Below are 15,971 nucleotides of genomic sequence, written 5' to 3'. Positions count from 1 at the left end.
GAGAGTTTATCAGATAATAAATTGTAAGGGAAATTTTCATATACTTGTATAGGACACCTGATTTTCTACAAATTTAATGTTTTGGATGTGTAAGTAGTATAAATCACAGGTTTCGGTGCTATCTTATCTTTATGAGATGTATAAAGACTTTTATAGATAAACACCATTGTATCTCATTTTTACTGTGTATATACATACATACATATATATATATATATATATATATATATATATATATATATATATATATATATATATATATATATATATATATATATATATATATATATATATATATATATATAATGTACACCCCAATATACCTCTTCATTTCCTTCAGCTACAACTAAAAGAATTGTTGTCAGTATATACCTTACATTGCGCAAACAAACAAGGAATACACCACTTAATTTATTCATTTTAACTCGCCAACTCCTTCACCCACTCCTACAGGAGGCGTGTTCGGTCCCTTGTCTGAGGACTTCTCCGTGGACCACGCAGACGTCTTCGGAGGCCGACACCTGAGGAGTACGGACGGCGTGGCCTTCAACTTCGGGGCGACGCTGTGGTCCCTCCATTATCTCAGACTGACCAACAATGTGAGTACCCCTGACTGTTAGGCTTTGGTTGAGCGAGCCTTATGCCAGCAGTGAAAAGCAACTGTAAGTTGGGGTAATTTTGTTTTAATTAGTCAAGTTGGCCTTATGCCAGCACGGGTTCCTGCAGAACCCCTGCAGAACAATGTAGGTGATCCTCATCGGTGTTTTGGTCAAGAATAAAAATTGTAGGATGATGAGAGAGCTCTTTTAGAGCAGGCCCTACGATAACTGATGTTTTTGGTGCCGTTTAGAGGCCTTTGTAATTTAATTTTTAGACTAAGCAGGCCTTATGCCAGCACGATCTCACGAACCATTTGGGCAGTTTCGATGTATTCTGTTAAGTATACTTTGTAAAGCTTGTGGTGTTCTACTATTTTTTTTTTCTGAGAAGGGCAAACAGTAGAGGTGAAATAACATTCCCTGGAAGTACCCCACTATCTACTGCAAATTCACTTGACAAGCCAATCATAATAAATTGCATCTATTTCATTCATGGAAATTTCCATTAGCTTTGCATGTCTATGGAATACGACAGTGATTATAAGACCTTCCATAAGATCAAAGTCTCAAGACCCAGTATTAATATTGGTGTACGTATGTTGTCAAATGCTTTTTCGAATTCAACAGAAAGCATCAGAAGGGATTTTTAAATTCCATACACTGCTGCACAAAATGTCGTAACATAAATATTTGATCATCCTACGAGGCCTACTCTTACTTGTATAAGCCTAGCAGCAGTGGTTCAAGTTAAATATTTGGAGCTTGGAACCAGAGGAGCGTGTGTTTGTCTTTCCTAGATGACGATGTTCTGGGAATGCATTATTAAGTATTTTGGGGAAATAGAACGAGCTTTTTTTTCTACTCATGCTGGAATTTATTCAGGTGTGCGGGGAAACTTAGGCTTATTGATACAATCCGGCAAAAAGATCATGGAAAAATGTATGATTAAGAAAAGTCGAAACTCTGGCAGAGAGACGGAAGAGATTCTCTCCGGAAGTAAACAGACAAAGATACCCAAGAACACAACCTTATATAATGAAGACGAACATTATTGAATATTCATACAGATATTATATGATACTCGGCAACAATAACATCCGCTTGTCATCACTGAAAATGTTGATGCTGCTTCTAAAGATGGGCAAGGCGTGCTGCGTTTATATATATAAAAAAAAACTTACATTCAGCCACATTCGCTATGGCTGTCCTGTTTCCAAAGGGTTATTCTCGAGTAGTCGTCATCATAACGCCACCGAGATTATCTTAATTTTAAGACGGAAAAAAGGTAGCAAAATCGAATTTTTGTGACCTAAACTCAACATTTTTTTCACATTTTTAGCTGTAGGAGAGTAGCGAAGCCAAAATGAACTGAACTTTGATATCGTCAGTATTACTTCAGTAGATTTTTAGTCTTATTTTTTCGTTGCATTTCAGTAAGGAAACGTTTATACAGTACTTTTAAAGTATTTTGTGGTACGGGATTTTTAGCCAGTCGTATTGTGAAAGTAACCTAACCTAACATTCCAAATACACTGTTGTTTTAACCAAACCTTTCGCAGGACCATTGCAACCTAAAGTAACTTTTGGGCGCAGTAAACAGATCAGCTCCAGGATCACTGCAGCCAACCTTCCTAACTTTATTTAATGCACAGGTGGCATAATTGCATTGATCGCAGTTTTTCCACAACCTAACTAACCGTCATCTTCTTTCGACCTCATTACTCCCACTGTATAGCAGGGTCGGCCGCTCGAGTCGGCATTCTCCATGCATTTCTGTTCCTTGAATCTTCTTCCCCCAGTCCCACCTTGAGATTCATTATTTAGTTTTGCCACTGTTTTCATACTCGGTTTGCTAGACCAGGCAGCAACTTTCCGCATTTATAAGGGCTTGAAACTGGCAGCAAGTTGGACTGGCTTGTCCCCTTACTGGCTAGGTTCCACAACCTAACTTCCCTAACCTAACCTAATACTGTATATAGGTGCCATAATTTAGCCCTTCACAGGTTCCTGTAACTAAACCAACCTAGCACAGTATACGAGTATCATGTAGGAATCACTAAGGGTGCCAAACCTTAACCTAACCTTTCTTAAACCTTTGGTGAATAACAGTGAAAGTAACACAATGAATGTTATTCTATCTGTTTTTACATTCCTAGCGATCGTAGCTTCTTTGTAAGTGCTCAGTTGAATGCACTTTTTATAGTATTCAAGACTGTAGTTACATCATCTTCAGTCTGACTTTAAATATTAGGATATGGAATATTTTTTCTTTTATTTTAATGTTGGTGACCTTAGGTTTACAATCAGTAGTTGACACTTGTTGGTGTTATTTCCTGTCTCAAAACCTTCTCTCCATTATTTGTGTCTCCACTTTCAGGAGATGTTTTGCAGTTACTTTTAGATTTGTGTTAGTGTTATTGTTATTGTTATTATTATTGAAAGTAATTATATATATATATATATATATATATATATATATATATATATATATATATATATATATATATATATATATATATATATATATATATATATATACACACACACACACACACACACACACACACACACACACACACACACACACACACACACACACACACACACACACACACACTTCTCTTGTTCTCGAGTTTGTAACAAACATTTCACAAACGCAAGAGATAATCCTCAGTAATTTCCTACTGAAATCCTTTTCCTTCATCTCTCCCCAGCTTGATATTCGTGAAGCTTACCCAGCCTTCAACACCTGACGGTCCAGTTAGCTGCACTACTTTGGCGAACCAAACAAGGTGGTTTCTGCATGTGGTCCAGCTCTGAACCTAGTGTTTGGTAAGTATATATATATATATATATATATATATATATATATATATATATATATATATATATATATGAGTGTGTGTGTGTGTGTGTTGACATACAGTATCAAGTTTACTTGATTATTACTACATAAAGAACCCTTGAAAAAGTAATTATATTTGACATTTTTTCATTTTTTGTATAATATTCTCTTTTAAAAATTACTGTAGGGCCCCTTACATCTTGGGGCCAAAGATAAGTTGCCACAAGGAACTTTTAGCACTGCCTACAGTGTGCCTTTCTCTTACTGCAGCAGGCAGTACCAGTATGCTTTGCAATATACCTTGTATCTTCCACTGCATTGCTTTCTAATTTTAATTTCATCTCTTTCCACTTGGCTGTCCAACTTCCCTAACCTTACCTTGGCCCATTGGTCACCTACAGTATCTTAAACTTCTAAGCCGCAAGTACCAGTTGTAAATCCAAAGAAGAAATTAATAATTAATAATTTTTTCATGTGAATGACAACCATGTTTGAACTACCATGACTGTGAACTTTATAACATCTTTTCTCTCTCTCTCTCTCTCTCTCTCTCTCTCTCTCTCTCTCTCTCTCTCTCTCTTTGTGAGTCATCACAACTTCACTTCAGTTCTCAATTCACAGGCTCACAGCAAAGGTGGTCAGCCTGCTAAATGATGCCCAGCATGAGGATTGGGAGAATCAACTGTTTATAGACCCCAAAATTATCAAGAAGTCAGTTGGGTTCATGCTCAAATATCAGTCAAGTGACGGTGGGTTCCATGAGATGGGAGACATGTACTTGGATAGCAAGGTAATTATTATTATTATTATTATTATATTTGGAACCAACCTAAAAGACCATTAACTTCTTGAAAAGAAAGGAGTGAATGAAGAGAAAATAGGGATAAAAAAATAACAAAAATAAATGAACAAACAAGTATGGAATACATAAAACTCACAATTCACTCATAAAAAAATTAGATAATGGTGCATCATGCTTTGAAGTAGATTTACCGCTCATCTCAAGCTTGTAAACATCAACAGCACTGGTGGAAGTATGAGCTTTCCCCAGTTTGAGAGTAAAACGAGCGAAAGATATTTGGGACTGGGTTGTGGGATAGTATGATACATTAGCAGTGTGTGGTTATTAAGAATACAAAAACAGGCTCATATAAAAATGCATTTGTCAACAGTTGCTTGTACTTTATGTAGTACAAGCCATACGTATAAGGATATGCTCAAGCACCTTCGTTGGCTATTTTATTTTTATCCTTCACTTACTTGTTTTATTGCATTTTAAATTTATTTACTTATATTTGATTACTGTATACTGGCAGCTAACTTTTACATTGATGCTTTTTAATTGATAAGCATTAAGTCATACTTGCATTTTTGCTGTTCCTGCTTATCCTGCCCTCATCGGTGTTCAGGTCTGTGGAACCTTTTCGGAAGGTTAATGACCATAATATTATTGCACTAGAATATATTTACAAATTAGTTATCCCTGAAGCTGAAGAGTCCTTTTTATTTTTCCATCAGGCGAAGAAAACTGGGGCAACATCCTCCATTCCTTTAACGGCTCTAGTTGTACTTGCACTTCATAGCAGCCTCCCCTCACTTCAGGGAGACATGCACACGAGGGCCCGCAATGCTCGTCAACTAGCCACCAAGTAAGTATGCTGTTTATCCAACCACAGATTAAGCAAGCTGGTTATCTACTCACCAAGTAAGTAAGCTGGTTATCTAGCCACTAAGCAGGCTTGCAGTTACCAAGCCAACAAGTTAACCAGTCCTCAAGTAAGCTGGTTATCTAGCCACCAAGAAGCTTACAGTTACTAAGCAAGTAGTCTGGTTAACCAGTCCTCAAGTGAGCTGGTTATCGAGCCTTCCAAGTTATTGAAGTCAGGATATAATTTTCCACACTGGCTGTCCATTATGATAAATAGGTGCCTCAGGGTTGATCCCAGTAGGACACCAACACATATCTTAATTTTTTATAATACACCTGCCACTGTCCTCACTCCAGAACTTGTGTTATAGTACAGTACTGTACCATCACTGGCATAGTCTTTCAGGTATCCTCTACCTCCATAATGTCAATCTAATTGCTTGTCTTGGTACTCTGTCAGGTGCCTTCTCAAGATCAACTAATGTGTTATAATCTCTCCTCATCATATGATACTTTACCTGAGGTATCCTCATTATAGGACGCTTCTTTTGCTGATTTCTCTAGCACGAGACTCATAATTATCCATTTTAACAGTTTTTCTCATCTTTCTCTACAGCACCTTCTTTTATCATTTTATAGCATGCTCAAGCAATCTTATTCCTTTATAATTTCCACTTTATAATACATGCCCTTTTCATTTGTAATACTGTATTATTGTCATGCTGGTATATCCCAAACAACTGGTCCTATCTGTTTCTTATTTAGGGTTTCATATATTCTGGTCAGTTCATCAGTCTAGCATACCAGATGCAGTTAAGCATCTGTAGGACACAGCATCGTGGGTGAGGTTACCTAGGTTAAAGTGTGTCAGGTAGGAAGCTGTGGCCTAAATAAGGTTGAGATGTTATGTTACTCTTATTGTGGTTGTTCATGTTTTCACTTATAGGGATGGAAGGAGTGGTACTTGTCCTCAAAAGTGATAAATAACCTTATAGATAATAAGTTGAAAGAGACAAAAGATCATGGAAAAGTGAAAAGTGTATATGAAAGAGTGGCAGTTGCAAAAGAATAATTGCAGGGATTGTTAGTATCCACAGAATTAAAATTCTCTCAGCCACTAAGATAAATATGTATGGTAATCATTGCTGATTCTTATTTCTCTCTGCAGGTTCTTGGAAAAGGAAGTGGCACACTTGAGTGACTGCTACCACTTGGCCCTCACTGCATATGCCCTGATTTCAGTTGGCAGTGTAACAGGAGATAAGGCTGTTGGCTTGCTGCTCAAGAAGAGGAAAGATTTTGGTGAGCTGTTTATTTATTTATTTTCACTTCTGGGAAAAGGGATTAAACAGCTGGATGTTTAGTAGGTTCTGTTGATTATACATATGCAGCATATATGTAAAATCTACTGGTCCCTTTTTACCAGATACATATGTAATTGTAACAGCCACAGTGCCCTCTTAACTTCTCAAATTGTTTGCGTTTTTTTGGATACGCTTGTCTCTACAAAGCCTTAAGATCCAAGTGCAAGAAATATGAAGAAATTGTGATGTCTGGCAGCGGGAAACGAACCCGGGTCCCCTAATCAGAACGAGGTACCATTGTTGACCTGACCACAAGAAGCATTGTGTATATTCCCTTTAATTAATATGTATCTTATTCTGTTGCTCTTCCTTCAGCTTTCTGTATTTTCTCATAGGTGTTATACAGTATTCTGTGAAAGTTTGCTCAGCAGTTTAGTGTGTACAGTTTGAGTAATGATAAAAACAAAACACGCTCAAATTGAAATCATTGCAAGTGGATGTGTCCAACTTTATTTGTATATCTGTATAATTATTTGATTTTTGGGCAATGAAATCAAACAAGTGTATCCAGAGAATTACTGAAGAGTAGTTAGCACCCAGATATACTTTTGTACTCCACTCGTTTTCTCTTGACTCCTTTTGTCTTTCCTCTTTACTTCTTTTCTTGAAACAAGAGACCCCTGTTTACAATCCAAGAGATTGTCTCAGTTCTCACCAACATGAGTTCAAGAAAATGGGAATTGTTATTTTAAATAAAACAAAAGGAATTAATGTGCTTCACATTAGGTTGATAGCTATTTTTTGTCTGAACTGCCATGAATATGTTATTGTCTGTAGTATATACTTTAATTATTCCCTTAACTGAAATGGACAAGTCAAGCATGCATAGTACGTACAGTACAGTTATCTACATGCCTTTGTAACTTCATAAAAAAATTCTATGTAACTGCTGATGCCATAATTAACATACAAACTTTATCTAGACAGATCACATGTGCCAATTTGAGCACATGATGAAGACTTGCATCTCATTCCTTGTTGCTTTGTTTCCTCAAGATGAATATTATCTTTGTGGTTTTTACAGTTAAATATGTCATAATAATTGGACAAAATCACCTAACTGCATCAGTATGTTGCTTGTAGAAAATGCCACATTTTATGTTCAAGTTTTCATTTTATGCACCTCTGCATATTCAAGTGAAAATTGCTTGAGAGATATACAGTAGTAAGGGAGACATAGAAGCTGATATTGTCTACAGTATTTAGAGTTCTAAGTTAATTTTGATTATGTATTTTATACTTTTTAAATATAAATATAACATCATGATAATTGGAAGTTAATTTTTAAGTTTGTATAAGTTCTTTCAAGATACTTCCTTCAAGTCTGGTACAGATCAGTTAGTGCTTTCAAGACACATATGATAGCATCCTTATAGTGTACTTTAAGAAGGAACTATATAAACATCATGTAAATTACTACTGTGGGCGTTAAATTTACTTTTAGTAAATTAATAGCCAAATAAATGTTATGTAAAAATATTTGCTATACATTACTAAACATTAAGCTAACATTGTTGAAGAGTGGTAAGCATCAGAAAACATGATATAAATATAAGGTGTAGACATGCCAAAATATTACTTGATGTCCCATATGCAAAAGTTAAAAGAAAATCTTTTTTGACAGGTGATATGTCCTACTGGTCTCTTCTCCCAATCAACGTGCACGGCCGCCGTCGGGAAAACAATCAGAGAGCTTTCTTGCTCCCAAAGGAACCAGAGCAGTATGATGCACATGCCGTAGAAACCACGAGCTACGCACTCCTGTTTTTCCTGAAGCGAGAAGGCATCACAGAAAACACCGAGAGAATCATGCGCTGGCTCAATGCCGTTAGAGACTGGGAGAGCGCTTTCATTTCGACCAGCGTTAGTATTGCTTTCAGTTTTATGTCGAGTATCCTCCTCTTAAAAATGCATTCTGGGGTCTGTGTCAGAGGCTCTAGCCTGATGCATGTTTGGGTGTAAAGTCAACACAAAAATTTTAAAAAACTTGACAGAACAGTAGAGTAAAAGAAGACAAAGGCTAATAATGTTATCTGAAACATTATTTTTCAGGACTCTGTAGTAGCAATGCAAGCCCTGGCAGAGTATGCTTTCAGAGCCAGGATACAAGATGTTATGAACATGGAATGCACTTTTGAAGTCACAGCGCAGCCAATGACCCCATTCCATGTGACAATCACGAACGCAACTCCAGTAGCTACTCATAATTTCAGGGTAAGCATTCTTTGTTATGACTGTAATCTGAGTACCATAACTTAGCTTAGGAGAGTGAAAATGAATTAGCTTGATTTTCTCATGGAGTACTTTTTGTTTATTTAAGAACTTGGAGTAATACTGAAATAGACTCAAACATGCACAGGAATTTGCAGAAGTTTCAGCAGGAAATTAGAGTATAATGTAATAGGTATGCTTACCCGCTTCTTTTCTCTTCAACTGAAAGTTTGTGTAAAATTAATTCAGTCAAGGAGAGGGAGGAATCCTGCTTATTTAGTCTCCGAAAGTTTTGAGTAGATTGTCAAGGATACCTCAAGGACTTGATTGTAGATAAAGAACATATACTTGGCATGTTTTAATCTGTAAACTGCCAAACATTGAAAGTCAGGGGGTGTTCATGGGGTAGGGAAAATGTGGTATGTCCAACAGCAACGGCCTTAACTTTAACTTTCTTTTTGGGTTGTGCTCATCTAAGAATGGTGAAGGGAAGCAGATTGGGCTGACACTCACTGATGTGAAAGTTATGTAAACTGGTATTAGTCTCAAGAGGCTTAGGTGGATGAAAATGGAGAAAATGTGTTTTGTAATAAGTTGCGAGGAAATGGATAATGATGTTCATAATTAAAAGGGATTACCTAACCATTTGTTGTTTGAGGGCTACCATGAAAATATCAAAAGCCCAGTCCCAAGTCCATGTGTTATGAGAAGGATAAATATGAATAACAATTCAAGGCAGAAGGTTACTGTACAGTAATCTGAAATATGAGTGATGAGCTACAAATTGAGCTTTTTATTATTTTTTTCAGCTGGAAAATGTCTGGGGTCATGTAAACCTTGTGGCAAAGGGCTCAGGCCAGGCAGTTGTACAGCTAGATGTATCATACGGTGTGGACGTCCTCAGGTTCATTGAACAGCCACACAAAAAGTATTTTGATCTCAGTGTCACAGAGGAGTATCATCAGTTCAGGAACAAATCACTCATAACGACAACTGTTTGTGCCAAGTAAGTCCAGTTGGAGAATGAGAAATCACATTTACTTGAATTTATAAAAAACCGATCTAACGACAGCTTGAAATCAATTAAACTATTTTGCATTTACTAGTTATTCTTAAACCTTTAATAACAGGGATATTGTATTATGGGATAGATTTAAAAACAGGATGCATGGTAAATATTTTTGTTACTCGGTCGAAAAATATTTAACAAAATTTATTTACTGTATGTTCAAGTAGCTTAACATGAAAATGAAGTTTAAGGTTTATGTCTCCAAGTCATCATCCATTCCCTACTACATTTATACTGTACAAAACCAGGTGGATTGCAACTGATGACGGAAACACAAGCCATGCCGCGATGGTAGAGGTTGAGAACCCAACAGGATACATTTTCTTCCAGCCTTGGGCCGAGAAGACAGTCGTCAGCATCAGAAACGAAAGCTTCCCTCAGTTACGGAATGTTCACACAACACAGTCTCGAGTCTTCTGGCAGTTTGAATACGTAGGTTTAAATGAATTGCACATTTTGTTTGGAAAGTTCTTTAGTACAGCTCTGTTTGTAAATTGTACTACAGGTATGCTGACTTTGAAATTACACTTACGAGAACTTGTGCAGTGTTCAAAACAAGGGGGTGCACTTATGTCAAACTAATACAGGTATCAGCAGTTTACATTTGCTGCAAGAAGAAATATTCTTTCATACTGAAATATATTTGATAGAGTTCTTATAATAAATGTTCTGTGATGGCAAAATTGATGCATTACTGTATTCATAACTTAATATACTGAAAGAATTGCTATGCATTATTAATGAATTTCCCTGGTAGTATTTCATGTGGGTGCAATACCATTGTGATCATCAGAGCTGTATCTCCTTTTCTTTGTAGATTCCATCTCACAGACAATGCTTCACCTATGAAATACAGCGGTGGTATCCCACAGCAAATCTGACTCGTGTCCGGTCGGCACAAGTGCTGGAACTCTTTGCTCCAGGTAAGAGGTATCACAAGTACTAACAGATCAGTTTTATATCAAAGTATCTGATAGAAATATTTGCTTTTCAGTAATCCCTAAGCTCTTGCTGATCATGTAGCACTAAATTGGTATACTTCAGTGGTCTGCTTAAACAACCTACTACATTAAAATAGGAGTCATACACTGTACTGTGTTTCACATTCAAGAAATATATGAAATGTTCTTTACCTGGGGGGGGGGGATACTGCCTCACATGGCACTCTGTAAACAGCACTAAAGGTTCTTTGGAGTGTCCCATTGGACACCAGTTACAGCATGCCCTGCCTATTACTTTACATCCATTCCCTTTGGATAAACTTTTGCATACCAGCTACTTGACACAATTTGACAATTCGCTGTTCTCCAGATAAAATTACCTACACTCTTGTAATATGTTTCAGAACACTTTGAGATGGTTATGATCAATGCTACACCACTGTCATTGCTGGACATCTGTGAAGTGTGCGGATCCTACCAGTGCCCATACTGTCCAACGTACAGCGCTTCGTTTTCCATACACTGTTCTAACCTTATGACGTTCATAACCTTAATGGTAATGTGCTGGATATGCGTGTTTCCTATGTAAGTTAAGTTTTGGTAGTCATTACTTGGTTAGAGAATCACGTCACGCCATTTGTCAAGACAAATCTGTACAGTATTGTGCTGTGATGCTCGGTTTGAAACCAGCATCAGTAATCAGCATAGTCACACTCTAGTAAGCTGTGGACCGGCTTGCAACGAAGTCATTTAGATGTACAGTACTCTAGCGAGTACGGAACTTTTCCAGGATGGTGTTTTGTCTTTCACTGACGCTGCTTCCACATACCTATCCCAGGATGGAGTGTTGTCTTTCAGTGGTGCCACTTCCAGATATCCTTTGAGAATTCTGATCTGTAATACTTGTTTCAGATCATTTAACTAGTTCATAAAGATGATTACAAACTACCAACTTGGGAGCTCAAATTTATAATGAAAGTATTTCATTAGAAAATCTTGTTCAGAATAAACATCTTTACAGGATAGATGGAGGTGAGCATGCCTATACTGATGAAATTTGTTAAACAATCATTGTACACAAACAAGGGGTGTCATCCATGCATTATATTGTTTCACGACAATACTCGTTGCTAGAGACGTTCATCACAATACTGGTATGACTTGCAGTGCATTTTAAGGCTTGCTTGCAATGATATCTTGCCATGTTGAAATCCCAAAATGATATTTTGATCAAAAGTGCCAGTCAGTGGAACGTAGACTAATTTTGTAGTCGTATTGCGGAGACGGAAGTGACCCCAACAATATTCTTCAGATGTTGAAGGTACTGAAAGAAGTAACTTTTGCTAGGGTTATGCCAGTGAACCATGACAGCGTTATGCCAAATAACTCGATCATTCCCCATAAATTTGTACGTGGGGTCTAGGCGTGACCCAGACCCCGCTTGCTGCAAACTTTTTATAGTAAGATGCACAAGCTTCAAAGATGCACTATTTTTCTTAATGGTATTTCTTAAAGACAAAACTGAAACAGCACAGTATTTGGACTCTGTGATCAGTTAAAGGGACCTGCTTTAAATATATATATTTTTTTCTTTTAGGTGAAGGAAGACATCCTTGCCATTATAGGAAAGTTCAGATAATCTTGAAGCCATATTTTTATGATCATGTTCTAATTCTGGTGACCATAACTGGTGATCAGGTATACAGAAAATGTGTGATTTAGGTGGTTTGCGCAGTGTATAAAAACAGGCTTATTGATGGTAACTGGTTTTGTTTAAGGATTTACTTTTTAAACGTGAAACACTGCCATGACTTGCCTGCCCTTAGAATATCACAAACTTAGGTAACTTGGAGAGAGCCGTATTCTTTTTCTTTTTGCCAGAGGTAACTTGGAGAGAGCCGTATTCTTTTTCTTTTTACCAGATCCAAAATACACCATAATTCCATTATGCCGTACCAGGAAAAACAATTTCAAAATACTAAAAACTCCCCATCAGTTTTATGTTCCTATATACTTTACTGCAAAATGCAGTCATTCCCATCTTTAGTCCTCAAACTAATACAGTACAGTATTAGATTACTATACCAGCTTCACCATACAGAGATCATGAATAATTTTGATGAACTCCATATATAAATAATTTTATTAAAAAGTTAGTTTCAGTGACAGCCATCTCCCACTCAAACTCAAGGTTAGAACATATCAGCATCTACTAAAAAAAACCTCCCTACATCAGAAAAGACATGCATTAGGGTCTTGTATAGATATGTTGTAATACAATTACCATAGAGACAGAGACAGATTACAATCACAAAACAGTAGGAGCAGATGAATATAACAGACTGTGCTATGGTTACTGAAGTACAGACATTTACAAATGCTTTAGTATCTGACCTAGTAGAGGCTTCTGGAAAGTGTTCAAAGCTGTTGCTTTTAATTTATTTCATAGTGGACGATGTACGTGTGCAGTTATTTATTTAATGCAAAAATACAGGCAGTCCCCTTAACTCTGCTGAATTTATGACAGTGAAGCATAATACAGGTGTTTAATTACCTTGTTCATTTACACTTCCTTCCTTTATGTATTCTGTATATAATAATGATTGACTAAATGAATTATACACTTCATGAAGTTAACATCTTGACAAATGTGCTTCAAGTGTGAGGGCTTGTTTGAAAGTTGTTTTTTCCCCTACCACAAATGTGCTTCAAGTATGAGGGCTTGTTTGAAATTTGTTTTTTCCCTATGACAAATGTGCTTCAAGTATGAGGGCTTGTTTGAAATTTGTTTTTTCCCTATGACAAATGTGCTTCAAGTATGAGGGCTTGTTTGAAATTTGTTTTTTTCCCTACATCTCGAAAATATTCATAGGTTTGCTAAAATTAACTGTTCAGTGATGATTTTTTCCAGCAGTTACCAGTATGTATACTGTATATGAAGGTAAAACTGACTTAGAAACATTAGTAATGATAACATGCTGAAATATGGCTCTACCAGGAAAGCATTAAGATGTTAGCATATAATGACTTCAGACTTTAAAATGGAACATTTTATTTATTCTACTTGTGGCATCAGACGAAAGTGACCGCAGTTGCAATACCTCTCTCTGCGTCATTAAAAATGAAATAAAGGATTAAAATATTCAACTGAAATCAAAATCCAGTTGGAACACTGACCAGCAAGCCATAATTACTGTAACAGAACAGGAAAATATTCAACCCCAGTTCATCATAGAACACAAGTCCGTTTGTCAAATCACCTGAAACAGTAAAGACAAATACACAAACAGCATGTGAAAGTTTTAAGGCACTTGTACTTTGCATTCACCACGGACGACATAAGTGCACATCTCAGGGCGATGCAAATAGGTGAAAGTTTTTGGGCAGTTTCTTGATGCAGTGTGCAAACTTGCTCAAGTTTGTGCGTGATAAAGAATTTCCGGAAGCAACTTACAGAAAATTAGCAATTTCCTAATCAGAAATAAAAAAAAAAATGAGCTGAACTGCAGCACTAAGTGTTTTAATCATTTACTGCAGGTAGATAATTCAGGAATTCCCTTCTTCAGTTCCTGGGTAAATTGAGACATTCAGTGAATCCTGTTTCCTGAATATAATTAAGTGTGTACTGTGTAAAACGCTGTAGTTACAATGTGTTATGACTATGGATTTGGTATCATAAAATGATACAGACATGTATTGTAAACTTTGTTGAATTAGCCATCATATTACTGATTACATAGGGTAGTGCATCTATTTTATTTACTGTAAAGTCATAAAGTAGGCATACTTGGATATGCAGTCTACCGATGATATAGAATTTATGTTTAGCGTACAAGTATAGTACCTATTCTGTCAAACTCCTGTAGATTACTTGGTTTAGTCAACACCTCTGCTTTTGATATATGTTTAGAAGCTTATTTCATTCCAACTTACAGAAAGTAGTGAGCATTGCTGTTCTTAGCACAACATGACCAAAGTTGGTGACATGTCTTGATCTAATAAAAGTTTCTTTTTTTAGATAATTATGTTCCATAAATACAGTCCTCTGTTTTTACATGTGTCTTGACATCCTGTAGGGAAGAACAACCAAGAGCTGAGAGTATCTGCTTAAATTATTGTAGGGGGATTCCCCTGTCTCACTTAAAGAACTTGACTATTGGCTTTTGCTGGCAAACGGTAAGTGTGCAGAAGTCAAACAAGCTTGGAGTGAGGGTACTATTAAGAGGTGGTGTATTTGTTTTGTGTCCATACAAGAAACCCTTACAAATATGCCTAAAATGGGTTGTTTTCAACAAAGGGCATAAAATTTCCATGACCACCTATCTAGTGGCCCAGACTAGTTTGATGTACTATAGCAATGAAAATTTTCTTTTGCCATTATGGTATCTTTTCACTGTCTATCCACATGTAAGAAGTCAAAACAGCTATGACTGCTCTCAGTAAGTGAGCTCAAGACCTTCACCACCAACCTAGTTCCAAGTCAGGGTCCGCACATTTTGTGACTTATTGACAGCTTTACCAAACTCAAACACATGGAAATCATCACCTTTGCTAAGTACGTTACAAGAAATAAAAAAAATAATGCACTTGGATGAATATAATGTACTTGCTACCATAAACATAACCAACACTAAGAATGGAGCAAGTGAGATAAAATAAACAACCCCTGTAACAGGATGTTTCACACAGCACTAGTTGCTACTTGGCTGTTATGAAAAGACATTCAGGCCTTGGTCGTTCTGCCTTCCCGGGCATTAAATCATAAGTAAAAATGAAGAGGTTTGTGTGCTGCAGCGACATATTTTAAGTTTCTGAACCTTGTGTGTCTGAGTGTGTATATATATACTGTGTATATAGTACATGCATAAATATAATGAATATATGAAAAAAATGTTGAATGCTGTGATGTTGTTATATTGTATATGATTAAAGGTTTACAAATTGTGTCTAATTATTTTCTAGTACCCTTCTATTTTTTGTGAATTTGTTACCTTATTTGCCATTTGTGAAACAAAGAAATCTAAGTTCAAATGCAGAAAAATGTAGTTCCATACATACAAACAGGGATTATATAAATTTTACTATGCATAGTTTCAAAGGGCCAATGGTTTCATCTTCACTTCTGGCATCCAAATAGTTTTACAAAAAAGCCCAATGATGCTGTAGAAAAGTTTTCAGTAGAAGAAGTAAGCTACCTGAGTTACCCTATCACTTCCTCCTTGCTGCAAAACACCTCCCCATTAATACACCCTCTCTCAACTGAGAGGTGGGTTTGTAGGGAGGTGGAGGATCAA

The 15,971-nt window shown here is 36.6% G+C and overlaps 1 protein-coding gene across 1 annotated transcript in view; it reads left to right on the top strand.

Annotated features, from left to right (window-relative positions):
- LOC136834844 (CD109 antigen-like) overlaps positions 1 to 14,171 on the top strand; it is a 252,263-nt gene extending 238,092 nt beyond the window's left edge. Inside the window, 12 exon segments of the mRNA XM_067097626.1 lie at positions 454 to 599; positions 3,314 to 3,338; positions 3,341 to 3,431; positions 4,066 to 4,234; positions 4,963 to 5,093; positions 6,261 to 6,394; positions 8,081 to 8,319; positions 8,509 to 8,670; positions 9,477 to 9,673; positions 9,985 to 10,168; positions 10,554 to 10,659; positions 11,082 to 14,171. Of these exon segments, the coding sequence (XP_066953727.1) occupies positions 454 to 599; positions 3,314 to 3,338; positions 3,341 to 3,431; positions 4,066 to 4,234; positions 4,963 to 5,093; positions 6,261 to 6,394; positions 8,081 to 8,319; positions 8,509 to 8,670; positions 9,477 to 9,673; positions 9,985 to 10,168; positions 10,554 to 10,659; positions 11,082 to 11,266 (1,769 nt within the window). The 3' untranslated portion in view covers positions 11,267 to 14,171.
- The last annotated feature ends 1,800 nt before the right edge of the window (positions 14,172 to 15,971 follow it).

Source organism: Macrobrachium rosenbergii, chromosome 54 (assembly GCF_040412425.1).
Source record: "Macrobrachium rosenbergii isolate ZJJX-2024 chromosome 54, ASM4041242v1, whole genome shotgun sequence".
Lineage (NCBI taxonomy): Eukaryota > Metazoa > Arthropoda > Malacostraca > Decapoda > Palaemonidae > Macrobrachium > Macrobrachium rosenbergii.
Note: the sequence above shows the minus strand (reverse complement) of the source record. Positions and strands in the feature narration are given on the sequence as shown.